The sequence below is a fragment of the Protomyctophum bolini genome (genome assembly GCF_963924005.1).
Source record: "Protomyctophum bolini genome assembly, chromosome: 5".
NCBI lineage: Eukaryota > Metazoa > Chordata > Actinopteri > Myctophiformes > Myctophidae > Protomyctophum > Protomyctophum bolini.
The window spans coordinates 33,447,531-33,462,014 of NC_137866.1; the positions used below are offsets into that span (position 1 = coordinate 33,447,531).

The 14,484-nt window shown below is 41.1% G+C and overlaps 1 protein-coding gene across 3 annotated transcripts; it reads right to left on the reverse strand.

Annotated features, from left to right (window-relative positions):
- LOC308315903 (putative pleckstrin homology domain-containing family N member 1) lies at positions 1 to 14,428 on the reverse strand. Of its 3 annotated transcripts, XM_080764165.1 has the most exons (12): positions 13,822 to 14,428; positions 11,167 to 11,245; positions 10,272 to 10,424; positions 8,691 to 8,837; positions 7,495 to 7,581; positions 5,189 to 5,273; positions 4,944 to 5,077; positions 4,699 to 4,845; positions 3,217 to 3,303; positions 2,797 to 2,872; positions 1,111 to 1,187; positions 1 to 655 (listed from the first exon to the last, which is right to left on the reverse strand). In XM_080764165.1, the coding sequence occupies exons 1-12, from the start codon at positions 13,914 to 13,916 to the stop codon at positions 545 to 547; spliced, it is 1,278 nt and encodes a 425-aa protein (XP_080620291.1). In that variant the 5' UTR covers positions 13,917 to 14,428; the 3' UTR covers positions 1 to 544. The 3 variants fall into 3 exon arrangements, with proteins under 3 accessions (XP_080620291.1, XP_080620292.1, XP_080620293.1); XM_080764166.1 differs by lacking the exon at positions 1,111 to 1,187 and having other exon boundaries at positions 622 to 655; XM_080764167.1 differs by lacking the exon at positions 1 to 655 and having other exon boundaries at positions 1,153 to 1,187; positions 2,797 to 2,867.
- Between the last annotated feature and the right edge of the window lie 56 nt (positions 14,429 to 14,484).

The window sequence follows — 14,484 nt, forward strand, 5'->3', positions numbered from 1 at the left end:
TGTTGTTTCAATCACTTTTCTTTTACTCTTTATTGTTTGATTAGAAAAAAGTTGTTACTGTATTATATCGATTAAAAATAAATCAGAGATCAGGCAGGATAGAAATGAAAATGTGCAATATCGACCATTTTGTCCTCTTGGGTTGTCTTCTGCAATCATAGTACCGTCATCTGCAATACAGATGCCAATACAATGCAATGTTCAATTTCACGTGAAACTTGTTCTCTGCAACTACTTAAAGCGTGAAATTGCCCTTACAGACCCTACACAGCCTGGCATTTTTAAACAGTGACTCAGGTCTCACAATGGCCATGATTGTGTTCTGTCCTCACAGTATACGGCTATAAGTGCATTTTCATTAGCCTGGCTCCCAGAGCGAGCATAAACCTAAGTAACTGTGGCTACAGGACTGAAAAAGTACCCCTTGCCTGAGGTTTCATTAGAGTACAGTATCTTGTAGTTGGGTCCCAATAGAAACTAATGTACACACTATCTACATGTTTGGGTTTTATTATACAGTACAGGAGAGAAATGAATTGATGAGTCAGCTCCATCCGGTTATCATTGGTTCCTGAGATTCCTTTCTACTCCTGTGTCGCTTTGGCATGATTGGAGGAGCGACGTGATTCGCTGTGACGTTGCTGTTTCTGTCAGGCTGTGGATCACATTATGCAGAGCCATTACATTACAGACCCATTACATCACATACAGTAGGCAGACCCATTACATTACATTACAGACCCATTACATCACATAGGCAGACCCATTACATTTCAAATTGGGAATCGTGTACAAATGTAACTTCCATATCTCCATAGAGTCTACAGTACATTAATGGAACTGAGAAAGGGAATGACTTGATCATCAACGGGGCATTTTTGTTCTTAAATTAGATTGTCGGATTCAAATGACTTCACAGCGTCATCATAGGTCCTGAAAACGTTCCTCAAGCAAAAACATCACTCAAATCGGAGGGATGTATCATCTAGCATATTTTTCAGGGTAAACTAAACTCCTATCCAGCCATGTCAGATGGTATTTGCATAAGATTACCTATTTTCTACGTTTATTTCCAAGCTGAACTGTAATTCAGACAAGAGGGCCGTATACCTGTTGTAAATGAAACATCCAGTTCTGGTAGTCTTCTGGACTTGTACAGATGACTTGCAGGGGCTCCATCAGTTTACCTGAAGCAAAGTACATTATGCATTATGCTTCACTGTACTGTACAGCAGGGATACTCAAATAGATTTACCTGTGGGCCACATTACAAAAATGGCAAGGGGCCAGGGGCCAGTAGATAAAATTACGACATTAATGATACTTGATAACTTAATTCTCTTTCAATTGCTTTATTTTCGCAAAATGTATCAAAGTACAATGTGCATGCACACAATATGTAAATAAATAAATGTGTTACATTTTCTTGCATAAACACAAAGAGCTGTTTCCATAACTGCACAAATTATTGCACATAACATGAGTAGCTGTTATAATAACATAATAACATAACATGAGTAGCTCTTTGCCTGCCTGCCTGCCTGTCTGTCTGTCTGTCCATGAGTAGTTATTTGTCTGTCTGTCAATGAGTAGCTGTCTTACTGTCTGCCTGTCTATGAGTAGCTGTCTGCCTGCCTGTCTATGAGTAGCTGTCTGTCTGCCTGCCTGCCTGTCCAATTGTCCATGAGTAGTTGTCTGTCTGCCTGTCTGAGTAGCTGTCTGCCTGCCTGCCTGCCTAATTGTCCATGAGTAGCTGTCTGTCTGCCTGTCTATGAGTAGCTGTCTGCCTGCCTGCCTAATTGTCCATGAGTAGCTGTCTGCCTGCCTGTCCAATTGTCCATGAGTAGCTGTCTGTCTGTCTATGAGTAGCTGTCTGCCTGCCTGCCCAATTGTCTATGAGTAGCTGTCTGTCTGTCTATGAGTAGCTGTCTGCCTTCCTGCCTGTCCAATTGTCCATGAGTAGCTGTCTGTCTGTCTATGAGTAGCTGTCTGCCTTCCTGCCTGTCCAATTGTCCATGAGTAGCTGTCTGCCTGCCTGTCCAATTCTCCATGAGTAGCTGTCTGTCTGCCTGTCTATGAGTAGCTGTCTGACTGCCTGCCTGTCCAATTCTCCATGAGTAGCTGTCTGTCTGTCTGCCTGTCTATGAGTAGCTGTCTGCCTGCCTGCCAGCCAGCAAGTTGGTTAACAGAAAATAAATTGTTATGGCTGAGTAAAATAAAATACAATAAACACAATTTGCCTGAAAATAGATTACCCAGCAAAAAAAAAAGAGTAGTGATATGGCTGACTGAGTAAAATAAAACAATCTACCTGAAAATAGATAGCTATAAGTGAAGAGCAATTTCCGCAATTTCCGCAATTTCCGCAATTTCCGCAATTTCCATTTCCACCATTTCCGCAATTTCCACAATTACCATTTCCGCGATTTCCGCAATTTCCGCAATTTCCATTTCCGCATTTCCGCAATTTCTATACTGCCTCGCCCTGGTTGACCAGGGTGAGGCAGTATAGAGACCAGGATTACTGCATGTTTTTGAGAGAGGGGAGAACATGCAAACTCCACACAGAAAGGCCCTTTCGGCAACCCCACCTAGGGTATGGGCGCTGATGACACAGAGGAGAGAACATGCCCCCAGTACCCTTCTAGCTGTGAGGCGACAGCGCTACCGACCACCGTGCCCCCTCCACCCCCCAATTTTGTTTTGTACATTAAAGTTTAATTAGCACTCAAGATTTTAGATTTGCTGAGAGGCTATGGTTTCTGTACTAGAATATAATGCAAGTCAGTGAATCACCTGTCAGTTCAAACTGGAGTCTTCCGGGAACTGAGGACCTCTCCATGGCTTTGATGCTTTTCCTGGGTAACCTACCCTATTGCAGTTGACAAGAGATAAGAACATTTAATCCATATGATACACTGAAGCACAGATTTGTAGCACATGTAACATTCATCACTTCCTCCTAGATTTGTAGTACCACAAGTTTCCCCTGATTCAAATGCGTTTATTAGCAAGAGACAGCATTACATTTAGACCATTATTCAGCCTCATTTACCAGAGCAGTTGGGTGTTATTGGTGGGTATATGCATAAGCAACGACAATGTGTAATATGGCATGTGTCAAAAGAACAACCGCTGTGTAATAATAACAGGTGGATAGGTCACAGTGTTCAGTGGTATTATCATGAGCTTTCCCATAGTATCGTTTTACGCTACCTCATATCTCACATTCAGGCGTTTGTTATCCACTGACAGCAGAAGGACATCTTGAGGGAAGAGGATCATGAGCCTTTCTTGGATTCCCTGCAACAAAGCGTCCAGTGTCACAATTACGATCATTGTGTTAGCTGTCATAACACTATATAATAGAAATAGAGGGCACCTTGATATTGGGACAGATGTGTGTACTAGACTCGCTAGAGTCACATGTACTGGACTGATTGGACTCAAGTCAGACTTGACTAATGGATTTGACAGCTTGCAAAGACTTGCACTGGACTTCGACGTGAGTAGCTCAACCCTGACTTGAACTGTATGATATAAAGACTTGTTTTGAGACTTAACCAATGGATTCCCAGATTGGTTGAGCCGCAACATGATGCCAACCAATTGTTCTGAGGCTGTTTATCTGTCTGTCTGTCTATGTATGTATGAATGAATGAATGAATGAATGAATGAATGAATGAATGAATGAACGACCGGGTGGATGGATGGATGGATGGATGGATGGATGGATGAATGAATGAATGAACGACCGGGTGGATGGATGGGTGGATGGATGGATGGATGGATGGATGGATGAATGAATGAACGACCGGGTGGATGGATGGGTGGATGGATGGATGGATGGATGGATGAATGAATGAATGAATGAATGAATGAATGCATGAATATGTGTCACGATCCGCTCCTCGGACCGTGAACTTTGACTGTCCTTATTTTGAGTTTGGACTATAATATGTATTTATGTCTTGTATATGTATTTGCTCTTAGTATTCTTGACTGTTTCTCGTTGGTTTTGGTTTTCTGTTACTCTGTTGTTGCCTTAGTTTTGTTTATCTTATTTTGTAGTATTGTTCCTAGTGTTTCCTGTCTTCCTAGTTACTGTTAGTTACCTTGTCTATCCTACCTTGTTATTTGTCAGTGTTTCCACCTGTGTCCTTTTAGTCCCCTAGCCTATCCTGTGTTTGATTGTATTTTGAGTTCACCTGTGTCCTGTTACCCCTATCTATTTAAGCCCTTTGTTTGCAGTGTGTCCTTGTTGGTTCACAGACCTCTGTCAAGTGAGTGTACATGTTTTGCTGTGCCTTTGTTTTGCCCTATCTTGGTTTATTGAAATAAACACTTTGAAGATAGTCTGCTTTGCATCCTGTTGCCTGCTTTTGGATCCACCTGTAATGCATTCCTGACAATATGGGGACTTGGTCCCACTTCTGCATTTTGAAAAGTACTCAAACATTTTGTCTTCCTCGTGCACTTTACAACATCTCAAAAGGTTTCGTGTTTTGGCTCTTTAACGACCCAGAAACTCATAATGATGGAAGCCTGAGAATGTCCAATACAAACAAAACAGTGCTGCAAAAAACCTGCAGCAAGCCATGACTTTACCATAATAGGTAACGCCTTGGTAGGTTCCCGGCAAACATACTGCAGCAGTGGCATTTTAGTATTAATACCTCCCGTTGGGAGCTCATTTACCTGTCTTTGCGCATTAATGATGTGCACAAGGGATATATATCCTGGCTGTCCCATGTGTTGGATAGGAGAACCCTCCCACTGCCATATTGGAGCTTTTTCTAGGTAGGATTTCAGCTCCTCTCTTTTCCAGTGCTCATCACAGGGTAACTGCGGCATAAACACGAGGAGCAGAGTATATCAATGTAGAGAAAAAAAAGAAAAGGAAAATAAAAACTTAATTCGGGCAATTGATATACTGTTATTACTAGATATGGAAGTGCACAGTGGGAGGGACTGAGTTGTTCCGTTGACTTGTATCTTCTGTGTTCCAGGTACTCCATCCATGTCCTCAACTCTGTAGCACTGGCACAAATAATCACCTTGGAATCCACCATTGGACCTTTACAAAATAGTAAAATAGTAGAAATCAAGCTAATTTACAATCTTGCCAAATGGCAGTAACATTTACTGTTTGCTTATTTTTCTTTAAAGCAAGTGTCCCGTGACTCACCGCTGATCTCAAATATATGTGATGAATGTGACGTGTCAGGGAGGGACACTGCTCGTACGGACAGTCCAGAAAGAGGAAGGATGCCCTGAGGAGATAAGGCAAGCAGCTCATCAGTGGTGGTACTACTACTCAAGTACTTTTACTTTACTTGAGTATGTCACTTTTTTCGATACTTTATAGTATTATAGTATAGTGGAGTATTATACTATAATACTCCACTACATCTCAGAGGCAAATGTACTTTTTGCTCCACTGCAATTATTGGACAGCTTTAGTTACAAGTTACTTTGACGATTTAGATTATCATTACAAAACAGACATACCGGTAATCCAACTAAGCCTTATTTTATATTTTGTCTATTCGAAAATATAGCAGACCTACAAGCTCACAATATGTCACATTGCAGTGCATTGTAAGGCTGTAGATCCCTATCTTTGACCAATTTTGGAAACATTTGAATGAAAAAAAGTATATTGACAATACTTTTGTACTCAAGTGAAATTGAATTTAATACAGGACTTTTACTAGAGTATTTCTACTTACTGCCTTTGAACAGGGCCCTGACCTGCCATAGATATGTTCCACTGGAAATCCCCAACAACAATACAACATCAACATCAATGCGTGCCGGACCCAGTTCCAATTAGATCAAGTGACAGATGCCAACCAGGCCACGTTGTTTGGTTGATTTTAACACTTTGTAACATTGTTAAGAAAGGTGCTATATAAATAATGATGATGATGATGATGATGATTGTTGTTGTTGCAGAGCAGAAATGAAACTGGAACTCAAATCGAAACTGATTGTTTTATGTTTACTAAAGAAATGGAGAGATGGGGAGACCCTGAATTTACTGAACAAACACTTACTGAACTAAAACTATTATAGCACGGGTTACTACAGTATCAGTATCCGTTTTTTTCACTCCCAAGTGAATAAGTTACACTGAAGACACAAAATACAGTTCTGTTCTAAATGGTTGAAATGCCCCTTTATGAGAGCCACCTGTAGGTTATTCTATACGTTTTCATACTGTATATGTACCGTATATTCTTTGGCAGCACAATGGGTCTTTTATCTTCCTGAAATACCCCCAACAGCAGACTCAGCCATGGAATGTATCTTTTGTTGTGGCTATTCCATTCATTTCCAGGTTTCCTTTTGTTTAGCATAAACTCGTATAATTCTTGTTGTTGTCTTGCCTGAAGAAATATTCCCAGGACCAACACAGCTAAATGTTTAAATGTAACAAAGTATAGCCTATACCCAAGCTTTGGGTTCACTTAGGTCTGTTTAATCACAAGGCCTGCTAAGACTATAGCAGAAATAGTCGATCCAGCCAAGCTTATACATATAATTTGTTTTCTATATTGTATATTGTTTTCTATAATATGTGTGTGTTCTTAATGTATCATGGTCAGAAAGAGATATATCCAGAACAAATAATTACAAAGAAAATGAATTAAAGGGGTCAAACTGTGCCACAGCTAGAAACCTAGGTGTCACCCTAGATTCCAACCTCTCCCTGGAGGGCCATGTAAAAAAGGTTGTCCAGTCCTCATTCTACCACCTTCGCAATATTTAAAAAATCAAACCCTTCCTTTCACGCCCGACTTAACTAAAGTTATCCATGCTTTCATCTACTCACGCCTCGACTACTGCAACTCTCTTTACTCCCGTCTTTCAAAAAAATCCATTCACCGCCTATAATTGGTCCAGAACGCAGCAAGAAAGTTTGACCATATCACACCTATCCTGGCAACCCTCCACTGGTTGCCAATCTCCTGATTGACTTCAAAATTCTGCTCTTTACATTCAAGGCCACAACCCTTGCTCCGTCCTACATATCGGACCTACTCGACCCGAGCCTGCCCGCGAGCTGAGATCCTCAGGCAAGGCTCTACATACAATAAAAACTGGTTTAAAAAAAAAAACTATAGGCGACCGGGCCTTTGCAGTCCATGCACCCTTACTGTGGAATGCCCTAGCTGCCCCTGGAGATCAGGCTTGCTGACTCGGTTCCTCGTTTTAAATCACTCCTGAAGACCCATTTCTATAAAGCTGCTTTTAATCCTTTATCGTTGTGAATGTTATGTATTTTCTGATGCATTTTTCACTTTCTGTTATCCAATGCTTTGCTATTGTTATTGTGTTCTTTTTTGGGTTTCCTTTTCTGTTAAGCACTTTGTGACCTTGTTCTTGAAAGGTGCTATATAAATAAAGCTTTATTATTGTTGTTGTTGTTGTTGTTTATGTTGTTATTATTATTATAGGTTTTAAGTGGTAAAACAGAGAGTACAGTACCTCATAAATAAAGTCATGGTGAAAGTGGTCCAGAGACAGCAGCAACAAGTGGAACGAGAACAAAACCAGGAAGTGTTCTCTTGTTTCCTGTGGGAACAAATGGACATTATACTGTAAATGAAATGGTTTTGACAGTCAACACACCTGCACACTGTCTAAAAATCAATTTTGTGCATGACGTGCATGACATGAATGTGCTAGCCATGTCTGACAACCAGACTTCACACCTATGTCTCAGAAATGCTGAGGTTAGGTTCTGCTGCTGTGCATTATTAAAGTGTTTACAAAGTTTATTTGTGAGTGTTGACAAAATAATTTGCTATTATGTGTCATTATAATGGTTTAATTTAGAATTCACATACCCATTACTTTATCAAGCAACATTGCTGCCTGTAGGCTGTAGGTAAAAAAAAACTGGTGATTGGCTTAGTCAGGCAACCTCTGACGCCCAGTCTAGTGTCTGTGTCTACCCTTTAGGTAAACGACTAATTGTAGCCTACATGTTCAACAGTGTCATTACTTTGGTGAGATACGCTACATGAACATTTTCCTGACGTTCACACCGTAAACAGAAAAGATCATTTTAAATAAAGTCATCTGAATAAAAAGATCATTCAAAGGTCTCTCAGAGAATAAACTCAAACAGAGTCCTTTTGGAAGGTGTTTTCAAAGGACAACACTGCGAGTTGTGTTCTATTCTGCAGTGTTACTTTGTGTATAGGGGTTCAACAATTAAAGGAGTAAACCATGAAACCTTAAATTCATGGAGAATTTCTTGTTTTTGTCACATTCTGAAGCCAATAATTTCCCTGGTAGGAGACTTGCAGAGTCTCCTATAGTCTCTGACATTATATTGGCTTAGGAATACCACAAAAACAAAAAACAAATCTCCACAAAATCAAGGATTCATGGCTTGTGTAATTGATAGAAAATGTTTTTGGGGCTGAACCACTCCTTTAATCAAACGATAATCGATATTATTTATAAAACAATCGATTTGTAATAAATCCCTATTTTGGGCATGTCAACATATTTCAAATACTTTCCCAGATAGTATAACATGTCACCAAAGAGGTTAATCGATTCATGATATGTATTGTGCTTTTTTTAATACATTTTAAAACACACCACGCTTCTGAAAAGGTAATTGAGAGAATAATGGCTAAGACATCAAATAGGATAGTTTAAAGCCCAACCTGTGTGTAGGCGTTAAAGACAGATACCAAGGAGGAGTGGAGGATCTCTCCATACATGTGTGCAGGCTGGCCCTCCCAGTCCTGGAGACACTGCTGAGAGTATATCCTGTGATACAACTCACTTCTGCTTCTGCCCCACAGCACCACCTAGTGGGAGAGAGAGAGAGAGAGGGGGGGGGGGGGGGGGTGCAACAGTATGGATTATGAGAAATAATCAATAAGCAATCATTTAATCCATCAGTAGCAAATGTCTTTAAATCACCTTTAAACAGATATTTTTTGTAAAAATACTTAAACGGATGTTTCTTGCTCATATTCTATCATCCTCTAGTCTAGTCTATGATTATTATGACTATTAGCTTGACACAGGTCTGAAGGTAGCTGTGTACTGGAGTTCATTTCAGTATACCAGTGGTTATTTTGTACAACTAGATGACACATTTATAAATCTTTGTCACATTTATCTTGCTTTGTGTAAATTAAGAATAATTAATGAAATTACAAACGTCTGCTTACACCCTGACCACAATACTGTCCAAAATCATGACACAGGGAAGACAGGAGTAGCATTAAGGAGGAACTTGAATTGACCTAATTCGTCAGAGAAGATACAATACACTTCCTCTTACCATGAAAGGTTATTGGCTTATTTTTATCATATAAGAGCTGTGGCAGCAGTGACGTCAGACAGACAGACAGACAGACAGACAGACAGACAGACAGACAGACAGACAGACAGACAGACAGACAGACAGACAGACAGACAGACAGACAGACAGGTATACAATACATTACAGGATGACTTCCTGTAATGCCAGCACTCACAACTATATTGCTGTGCGTGATTAAAACCACTTATTTGTAAGTGCTGATTGCATTTTTTATATTTTGTGCCCTTTAGTTGGACTGGAAACGCCATTATAAGACTTTTGACTTGACCGCAGTTCCCTTGTTCACACATGTAGGCCTACATCAATCCAACAAGCCTGACATTCCCATTTTCCTCAAGTACTGTGGAATAACTGTTTTCCTTTGGCTACTGTGTTATTTCTTCCCTAAGCCTATTTTGGGTTGGAAACATTCACACAGTAAATGAAGAATACAATGTCTCTCACCTGTGTCATGGAAATTCCTGTGGTACTAACTGTATGCACTGTATATAGAACATGACTCCTCTCAACTCAAATAACAGTTTAGAGTGGAAAATGTTGATGTTGAAGACAGTCTGTACGTCACAGTCAGTGCAACTGCTTGCCGCAGTCTGATATTACCGTATTGCAAATGTATTCAGTCATTTGCTCAAATTGAGCAACCAACCTCTAATTGGTTGGTTCATGAGCACATGGCAGAACACCTACTTATGTCTTAAGTACCAGAAATGCACACTGATACTTTGCACATACACAGATTTTGTCTGTCTTGCACGCAAGCATACACACACACAGCCACACACAAACATGCAGGCACACGCACACGCACACGCACACGCACACGCACACACACCCACACCCACACCCACACACACACACACACACACACACACACACACACACACACACACACACACTCTATTCCACTGACCTCTTGAACTCTTGCAGGCAGCAGTGACTCAGGAGGTACAATAGCGTCCGTTTGGGCACCAGAAGCTCGGTTTGATCCCCGGCTCCTCCTGGCTTCGTGTCGAGGAGGTGTCTCTGAGCCCCTATCCGCACTCCCTGGGGCTGCATGTTGCTCCTAATAGTCCAAAATGTTTGCTATTTTTTCGATCTGTAATTTTCTGGTTAATCACTACTGAAATGCTTTTATGCCAAAAATCATAATAAACAGATGTTTTAAAAAAAAGAAATAGTCCAAAATGTTGTATCAAACCATGTGACTTCCATTGGAAATGCATTGGGGCGGCCATGACATGCTTACATCTACCATGCATCAATGTTGTATGCTATAGATCGAAAGGTGTGAGTGAGGCTTTACAAGTAAAAGTCTGGAATTCGAAATGTACTTGAGTAAAAGTACAGAGGTCTCGCCATCAAAATATACTTAAAGTACAGTAACAAAAGTAAGTACTCATTGTGCAGAACACATGAAGTTCGAAATGTATTCAAAAAATCTTGGTGCGCCCACTGGCCAAGTGGTCCGGGCGCATGGCACATAGGCTTTGGCCTGACAGCACATTGTGTGTTTGAATTCCGTTCATGACGACCTTTGCTGCTTATTAACTAAAGTTTTCGACTAACTGTAGAGGTGTAAAAGTACAATATTTGCCTCTGAGATGTAGTGGAGTAGAGGTAAATGTACAGAAAATTGGAAATACTCCAGTAAATTAAATAGAAAATACCTCAAAAGTGTACTTAAGTATGTACATAGTTACTTCACACCACTGCTACAGAACAGAAGTACTGTCATTTCCCCATGGGGATAATCATAACCTTTTTTATTATTAATAGTTTTTTAGTTTTTGTTGAAGATGACTTACTGAGGGGTTTTGAGGTGGTGGTTCATCGTCTCCATCCCTCGCTGACAGCTGCAGTCTGCTTTCCCCAAGCTTCCATACCCTGAACCATACAAGCACTTGTTATGTATCTTGCAACAATGCATACCATTGGACGTGATTATTAAGTTAAATTAACTTTGATTTTACAATATTAATTTGTCTTAATTTGTAGACTAATGCATGTCAAAATGGGGGTCCTTAAAATTAAACGGCTTGAGAATCACTGCTAGATCAGTAAAGATCTTCTCTTATGGGGGTCCCTGGCATTTTCTCTTCAAATGGGGGTGCGCGGGGTAATTAGTGTCAATTTGGGGGTCCTTGACATGAAAAGGTTTGGGTCTATATACTATATACCGTCTTGTATGGATTTTTACTGTATGTCGACTCTGATTGGAACATGACAATCATCAAACTTGTGAGATTGTGATTGATACACAGTACACAGTATTTACCAGTATATATCAGTCAAAAGGATAAAATAAAGAATAAAGCTTCAGATCGCATTTCCATTGTGGTCCTTTATCACCATAACTACTTTATTCTTCCTTGTTTCCTTGCATTTTATGTTGACCATATTGTTTAGACTACCATTTGTCATTTTAAATGTCAGTTACCATTGTCAGTTACCTACAGTAGTTACCAAAAGATGTGACCGCCCTAGCTGTTGCCAGACAATAGTCAGACATAATCAGATTACTGTGTGTCAGTGCACAGTCAGACCTGCACCATCTGACCTTTGTGAGGGGCACTATCCCCTCCAACGTCTGGCTTTCAGGGAGAAAAAAACAGGACCCCACTCGTGAGGTCATGTGATCAGACAAACTGTGATTTTTGAGTGGTGCACAACCACAGCTAGTGTGTGCCTGCCTGGGTCCCTGGCTGTGTCCGAGCACGAAAATAGCTTTTGGTTGGTTTTCACAACCAAGTGTCACTGTTGCGCAGCCTAACACACACATATTAACTGATGATTTGGGGTGTTAAAGTACAGTACAGTGACAGTACAGTATAGAGTAGACTACAGAGGGACCCCCTGGGGACCCCCACATGGTAACTCTGTCATTTCTCAACCATTTCGGACACGGGGCGGCTCGCCGGAACCGGGCCGACCCCCTGGCCAGGTTGCGTTCCTGTGGGTCTGGAACTTCCGGGGACCCCCCGGGGACCCCCACACAGAGTTGCACCACTCACTTCACACGGGTGTGTGTTTTTTGCACACACACTGAATCTGGCTCATACAGTGAGATGGTGATGCTGCACATGCAACCAAATTTGTAAACAATTTGTAAGGCTGCGAATGGACCTGACATTACGGTGGGCTATAGATGCTGCCTTCATGGGTTGCTTTTTACCTCCGTGATAACCGCACACTCTTTGGATGCATGTGTGTGTATGAGGCCTACTGTACAGTATGTACATACGGTACATCAAGCATACATCATGATGCTTTATAGGTGCATACTGTACATCAGCAATGTGTGAATATATACAGTATGGCTGCTTGCAAGCGTTGCAGTTCAGGCACATATGGACAGGTATTAGCCTCTGATAATCCCCCAGTCTCAGAAATGAGTGGGGATTTGTCTCACCCATGATCTCTGTGCTATACACTCCTTATTGTACAAATGGAATCGCAGGCTTCGCAGCAAGGCTTTTTTGATAACTTTTTGGCCATTTTCAGCTATATTCAGCCAGGCAATTAATTAACTGGGGGCAAAGAGAGGAGAGACACGCAAGACATAACACCAGGATTCCGATTCATACTAGCTCTGGTCCATATAGCCTCCTGCACTTTACTGCCTGCGCAGTAAAGTGCCAGAGCTAGATTCATATCCGTGTCCTGTCCTCACAACTCACATGGAGCATGTGGTGTAAGTGCATTAACTGGCTGAGCCATTGTCTTTTTACAATCTTCTAATCACATCAGCGCTGCATCACTGACTTCCAAGTTCATGTGGAGTAAATACAGACAAATTAGTTGTCCCGTCTCATTAGGTTTGGTGTCAATGGATATAATCAAGGATGCCGTCTGGTTGCTAGGGCTGCAACTATCCCTTGTTTTCTTAACGATTATTACTATTATATTACTTTTGAATAATCGAGAAGCAAGCCTACAAATCAATGAATCGATTAACAGAATATTTGCTACTTTGTGCCCCAAATAAGGATTGATTATTAATCGATTATCTTATCCCCGCAGATTTTAAGTTCATAATAGGATTTAAATTTGTAAAACAAAATCCGAACCCAAAACTCACAAAGACAAGCAGCAGCATGTAGATCAAATATTGATGAAGAGCTGCAAAGCACTTGAAACTGCAAAATTACCAAAATGCAGTTGTGGACTTTGAAAAGTGGCTGCATAAGGCTCAGTGGTACATACAGTGGATACAGTGGCAGTGGTCTGGATACAGCTAGTGTACATCCAAATGTCATAGAAAGCCACACAAGTTGAAACAAAAGTAGGCTGTTATCACACTGCTCTTTTACGTCACAGCTATTTACCACTTCCTTTTCTACTGAAGTCAACAGAACAACCCCTCTATATAACATGGGTTAATATTGTATGACATTTATAAGATTTATAAGAAACATATGAACTGCTGTCTGAAGTACAATATGAATGAATATTTTCCTTACCCTAAATTGTCCCCAGAAAGTTCCAGGAGTTCAATCTCGTCAGGTCCCACCTCATCAATCCCAGTATGACTCTGGGTCACACTGCAACATCCCATGACCAAAGAGTCCACTCCTCAATGTGACGGACAACTCCTACTGTACCTTTAGCTCCAGTCTCCACACAGTGAGTACCATCTGTCCAGTGTGACTCATCCACACCAAAGAGACGTGATATAGACAGCGGCTGGTATTGTGTACCAAAAGAGGATATTCTGCACCAGAGAAGGAGGGGGTTGCAGCTAAGCCCTAGTTTCCCCTTTTGGCCACCAAATACATGCCCATGGAGGCTCAAGATAGAGAGAGGTGTCAAAGCTGAGTTGCTAGCCAGATTGTTTCTTCCTTCCTGTTAGTTGCCTCAGTGCAGGGCACCGAGCAGCTTCCTCACTCAGGGTTTTCAAACACAGCCTCGAGCTGGGAAGGTGCTGACACTTTAACTTCTGTCAGGAGACAAGCTTTGTTGTCATTAACTGTCAGACACAGTTGACCTCAATGTCATGGTAACAGTGTTGAACAATTGCAATCAGAAAACGATTAAGCGGCTGAGCAGTCATTCCCCTCATGTTTTTCAAGCAGCAATCCTCCTGATGTTGTCAGTCAGCCTGTCTCTGGAGGCACCTTGTCGCG